Source organism: Convolutriloba macropyga, chromosome 8 (assembly GCF_964194025.1).
Source record: "Convolutriloba macropyga chromosome 8, txConMacr16.3, whole genome shotgun sequence".
Classification (NCBI taxonomy): Eukaryota; Metazoa; Xenacoelomorpha; order Acoela; family Convolutidae; genus Convolutriloba; species Convolutriloba macropyga.
This window is the reverse complement of record NC_134475.1, coordinates 10,930,348-10,936,752: the sequence shown is the minus strand read 5'-3', so window position 1 is coordinate 10,936,752 and position 6,405 is coordinate 10,930,348. Positions and strand designations below refer to the sequence as shown.

At 34.5% G+C, this 6,405-nt stretch overlaps 1 protein-coding gene across 1 annotated transcript in view; it reads right to left on the bottom strand.

Moving 5' to 3' along the window:
• Positions 1-2,586: 2,586 nt before the first annotated feature.
• The window catches only part of LOC142344945 (uncharacterized), a 41,657-nt gene continuing 37,838 nt past the window's right edge, over positions 2,587-6,405 (bottom strand). Inside the window, exon 4 of the mRNA XM_075397030.1 lies at positions 2,587-3,210. Within this exon, the coding sequence (XP_075253145.1) occupies positions 2,587-3,210 (624 nt within the window). The remainder of the gene's footprint in view (positions 3,211-6,405) is intronic.

The window sequence follows — 6,405 nt, the reverse complement described above, 5'->3', positions numbered from 1 at the left end:
CAATCTCGATTAAAAATTGCTGTGTCAATTTTCAATACTCAGAAATCAAAATCGTTTCAAGTCAAGAAATTGTCAAAAGTAATTTGAGTTTTCGCTCTTTTTACTTTTTACCTGCTATTTATTGGCAAAACACATTTTCAATTGTAATAAAGTTTTCCAAATATTATAAAAAAATTTCAGTTTCTTTCGAAATTATTTCCCTGCCGTCAACAACAGCTGTCGACAACGTGTCACCTGGGAAAATAGTGCAGGTATTAAAATTTTCCATATAACATTAGTTGTGTTTGGATTACCTACAAGACAATTCACCTCAAAATCATTTGTTTTCTTGTTATTAATATTGTTAAAAGAAATTATGTTGAAGCGTCCGTCTTTTGGAGCTTTTTATAGTATTAAGTACTGGTGGATAATAAAAAAATTCGCACTTCGCAACCAGAAAATTGTTCTTCTGAGGTCGAGCACAGCACCTACAGTTAACTGGCAACTCCTGGCTCTTGAATTTGTTTTCGCAAATAGATTTTTTTCAAAAAATTAACAGTGATAATTAATAGTTATAGTTTGATCTTAGGTAATTGAATCACGAAGTAAAAAAAATTAATCAAAAGTTTGTCCTAAAGTTGTATAAAAATTATTATCTGCTAAGTTCTTGAAATTTTTTTCTTCTTGACTTGGTTGTTAAAGTAAGAGGCTTAAAGCAGTAAAAACTTTCATCTCCTAAAATGGTCTGCAAAGTTTTTTGTGGAACAAAAAATCACTCATATGTAAATTTTTACTGACTTGGTTTTTTCTGCAAAAAACCTTCAAAATATGCGACCACAAATTCGAACATCAACATTCTAAGAAATTGTAAAACTTTCCGTTTATGCCACTTCTCGAAGTGATTAGGCAAGTCAACGCGTATGAATAAACATGAGTTTTTGGATTGTTTTTTTGCAATAAACATTGGAACATCAAAGAGTATCGCTGGTAATCAAAGAAATTTGAAAGTTTCAAATTAAATGTATAAAGAAAAGTTTTCTATGCATAATGAACTATAAAACCTCTAGTTCAGAGAAAGTTATCGTTTGCACGCATTCAAAGTGACACTGCCAAAGCATGCTAATATTTTTTTCATAAAAGGATTTTTGACCGCTTATTGTTTGACCATAAATTACGATATTGAGCTTCAACAGTTATGCTGCTTTTTAAATGATCTAATCAATTTTTTGAGCATGCTTTGCTTAATTGTATCACAAATTGCTTTCTGATCAGACATTTTTTTTCAGATTTAACTTTTATAACATTTGACAATTCCACATTATGAGGCATTACAAGGAAATCAGTGCTATGAAGAACTACTACCCTATTATGTTTCTTCGACAGAGAAATATACAAACTCATGCGATTAACAAAATTATATTTCACCTTGTAGAACCCTATTAAAATAGAATGGGCGGAAAAAAAGTAAAGTCAGAGGACACGCATATTAGAATCTTAATGACGGTTTGTATCCAAAAAACGTTTTAGAAGATTATCTAGTTCATGTTAGTTTAGACGTATAGTGTAGCCCTTCTAGCTTTTTGATGCAAAAATTATGCCTAATCAAACCCAGAAACTCTTCCGTAAATAATGTTTAACAAATATCATCTTCCTGTTTTTCAATTACCGCATTAAGAACATTTCTCAAGATGTTAGTTCCCAAAACTGAAGCCATTATACCGGAGGGTAGGGGGGTGCGAAGGTTCAAACTTCTGACTCGATGGTCGTACTCCTAGTATATGCTATCTTTCTAAGCCTGATAAGTCTCATAAAAGTATTTATTGATCTAAGTAAGTAAATTTGGCTAATTGATCTAGTTATAAGTTTTATATAATCTTTATAGAAATCTAACATAGATAAATTTACAAGTAAAGTTATGAGGTTATAAGAGTTAAAACTTTAAGTTATAAAAGTTAGAAAGTTATGAAAGTTAGAAAGAGGAGAAGGTCGGGAAAGTTAGTAAAAACTTTACTAACTCGAACTGTTATCAGTAACTTATTATTCCCTTTTGGATAAAGTCCTGACTTGAAAGTTATCTCTAACTATTCGTTATTCGATATAGTTGAGAAGATTGGATTAGCAATTCACTTTGGAATATTTTGTGTTGAGATTACTCTCTCGATTTGGAGATATTAAATTCTCAGTTTCTCTTAGTTATTAATCCTTATTTTCTCAAAGTTGTGATTCTTTCTTTGCTATATATAGTTCTCAGAACAGGATAATTCCCGTCCTGCTGACTGGACGGTAAAATGTCCGTTTGAATGGACGGACGGACATTTTACGCAATTTGAATGGTTCAGCATAATTGCATCATTCTATTTTTAGAATGTTGTAAATTGAATACATAGCTTAGTTAAGCTAAGTATTCAACATAAACATTACTTTAGTACATCCCGACCCGGTCCTTAATGATGGTAGAATGAACCAATCTGCATAAAAATTTTACAAAATATGTATGATGAAACAACTGCATAATAATTTACAAAAAGAAAATAATAATGGTTAAATATAAAACTTCACACGCACTGTTTAAAATGTAAAAAATGTTTTTGTGACTCTCCTCCGGGCTTATAGATTTGAAAAATTTTCTTGATCACGGAAGTCGCCGTTACGGTAGTCACGTAATTCTCGCAGCAGGCTGTCATTGCGCTGCTGGAGTTGAAAGTTCTTGTATCTCTCCTTTAGAAAACTCTGCTGGAGGTTACGGATGTAACTGTCTTCAGAGCTTTCTAAATTAGCGGTTAAAATATAGAAAGGGACGGACAAAATTTCTTTGTCAATTCCCAAGTTCTTTGCTCGATATGTTTTGGTTTTAGGGTTGTATGACATGAGTTTATACAAATTTGCGTGGTTCTGCAGCTTATAATTCAAGCTCATGTCATATTTCGGGTGCCCCTTGAAGCTTGGGTTGCACACTAGTTGTTCTGTTTTGATTTGGCGGTTGATTTTGTCCTGCACAGTAAGTGTCTTTGGAATGACTGCTGCCACTGGTGGTTGGAGTTGTGATGGTCCCGGTTGTGGTTGTTGTTGAGGTTGCTCTGAGGGTTGTTCTTGTTGCTCCTGTGATTGTGGTTCCATAGTTGTCATTAGATATTCCTCTACAATATCGGTTGGGAGTTCCAATGGGGGCTGATCGTCTAGGAGCTCCTCAAATGCTGGCAGAAGAAAATTGTTGTCATCTAGTGCTATGCTCTAAAAGGGATTATAAAAGTTATTTATAGTTGTAATTAATTAGATTTAATTACACTGGGGAAGTGGGGAAATCATCATTGTTAGACTGATTTTCCCTCTCTTGTCTGATTGCTTGTAGTTCACTGTGTATAGGGGGTATATGTTTATAGTCGGCTCTTTATAAGTTGGTGCTTGTACTAAGTGTTCTGAGTCGTCTCCTTCTTTAGTAGGACCAAATACTGATGTTACTATGGACTGAAAATGTATATTGAAAGTAGCTGATAGTATTACTTTGCCGAAACTCACTGAGGCTCCTGTAATTTTGTGAATTTGTAGTGCTCGAATGATGCAAACTACAATGTCGATTATAAATTTCACAAAAAGGAATACAGCGAAAGTAATTCCGCACTGTTCTAAACAATAGTGTACTCGGCCGAAGGCTTTTATATACCGGTTGTGTAGAAATTGTGACGATATTAGAGAATCTAAATATATTGTTTTTGTAGTATAGTAGTTGCTATAACCACTAGGCTGGCTTTTATTATGTTGAATCTCAACTAATTCACGAGAAAACTCTTGCGCTGCGTCTTTCATTTCAGAATTTAAAGTAACATCATTCCAAAATGCAATCATGTCTTCTTTAACATGAAAAGGAACTTCCTGTCCGTTTTTAATTTTCATTGAAACCATTTTGTGTTTCTGATTGCTGGGTGCAAATAATGCTGGCCCATTGACTTGTGTTATACTTGGAGTTAATTCGATCCAAGAATTATCATTTTCAATATCTAGTTGAAAAAGATTCTTCTGTTTGTTGTTATATGGTTGTTGTTTAGCAGTGTTGAAAGTTTGTCTGCTAACTGGATCGATAAAGCGAACTTTATTTCTGTATAACACGGGTATTCTATCATAACAAGTATCCATTACTTGTAAAGGCGAATAAAATTTTAGAGAGTGATAGAGCCAGGCTACATTGCCATTTGTCTCTAAAAACATAGATCTGTTATTAGTTAACAGAAAACCAGCCAGCTTAGGGCTGAGACGCGAATATGCAAGTTGTGTATTTTTAAGTGAACGTTCTAGTTCACAAATTTGTTGTATAGTATTTATTTCAGAGAGTTGTAGCCTTCGGAAATTAGTGTACTGATAATAGTCGAATTTAGTATTCAAATGCGCCTCATAATCTATCTCAGTTCGGGAGATGTTAAGCGAACTTATTGAACTGTTCGGAAGTTTAGTAATTCTATTTATAGTAGGTAGAGGTTCGAGTGCCTCTCTTGTATTCATATTAAATCCGCCTGTAAATTCAACATACAGTGTGTCGTATGGTGACGGATAAACTATATTATTGCTATTGCAAAGCGATTGAGGCTTATTGTACACTTGAAATAGAAAGCTTTGTTCTTTCTCTGATTCTTTAGAGATATAATAATTATCTCCTATTTTTATCATTTTGTTCTCTTACAGCGAACAAGCAATTATCTTGTTTCTCCCAGCTATAAGCATGGGGGTCGGTTGAAGTACTTTGACAACCTCCTTCTGATAATGTGCAAGGCAGGGGAATATTTTGACAGTTATTTACTGAACCTCCCCGCAGGTTAACATTTAAAGTTGTATCCTGCATATATGTTTCAAACGTATCGTGAATTATCCAGCCTGAATCGTCACATTCGTTTGGATTTTCTCCAATATTGGGACCGGAATTTTTTATGTAAGTTGTTCTTACATTTAGTTTAATCGGAATTTCTTTTCGTTAATACTTAACTTATTAGTTAATCTAGCCTGCCTACACTGTTCTGGAGTTAAATCTACGTCTGTGGTAATTGTGCTACGTTTTGCATCAATTCCACTAGCGTCGAAAAGGCCGCAATACCACCTAATGCTTTGGTGGCTTGCTCCACACATAGTAGCTTCTAATTTTCCTCTAAAGAAACGGTTGAAAATTTGTCCTTTGACTTTTGAAATTTCAACATTTTGTGGTTCAATTTTACAAGGAGCGACTTTGTTCAGTGAGTACATTTTATTAGAGTCCATAAGTGAACAATCGTAGTGAGCGACTTTTAGTGATGTTGCAGTTTTTGCGTATAATTGATGGTGAGCAGTTTTTAAATCTGTGAAAATTTCAGAATCTGGGTTTTCACAATTTGTGAAATTAGATAAAATTAAGGTTGCGGTCACAAATAATTTTGTGACATTTTCTATGTATCTGTTTTTGCAAAACAGAAATAGACGAAACAGAAAAAGAATAAGCTAAAGATTTACCTCAGTGAAGTTTCTTCTGGGGTTTTCAGTTTCGATAACCTCTCCCACCTCGGGGAACAGAGATTCGATTTCTGGATTCATTTTTAAAAGTGAATTTCGGATTGTTGTGTAGACGAGAGTTTAAAGATGTAGTCTTTACGCGAGAGATTCAGAAGAATGAATCGATTCAGTTGGGCTGAGAATTTATAGATTTCTCAATGGCAATTTGGCCGTCCGTGCGGATGGCAAAATACGGAGCCCTGATTGGCTATCTGTTTCAACTGCATTTTATCAGTTTGTATATTTGCATAAATTATTAAGAGCGGATTACTATCCGCGCAACTGGCGGAATATTCAATTCTGATTGGTTGATTGAGGGTTGTCCGTGAAGACAGAGTGAATAAGAAATTTAACTGGTTGGGGTATATTTTTATTCCTGTATAAATAGAGAAATATTCTGAGTGTAATTCTAGTCTAACTTTGAAGAATAATGAACAGAACTATTTTAAATTTGTTTAAAGAGGCAAATTATTCTGCCTTCGAACACTTAGATTTGGAGTTGGATGCCAGAGAGATGAAATTTTTCCTCTCTGAGCACTATATATCAACTCAAATTGTCCTCTCTGAAGAGGAGTTTTATTCGCTGCGGGTTGCGCAGGAATATTGTGTAAATAATAAAGATAGGAATGTATTGAAATACGCTCAGATATGTCCTGCTACAGTGCAGTACCTCAAATGTTGGTTGGGGGAAGAGGTAAATTTTTGAAGTTACATATATTTTTCTGGGATATATTGGGGTAGATTGTGAAATTTTTGATTTTTTTAGTTCGAGCCAAAGTTAACAGCACCAAACCCCGAGTGCCATGAAGAATTTATGAATTATGTGTTCGAGCTTTGGCGAGTGTGGTGGACCCTTGAGACAGCAAGAGCTGCTCAGCAATTATATGGGTTGGCTGTTGTTCTGGGGCACGGGCTTCT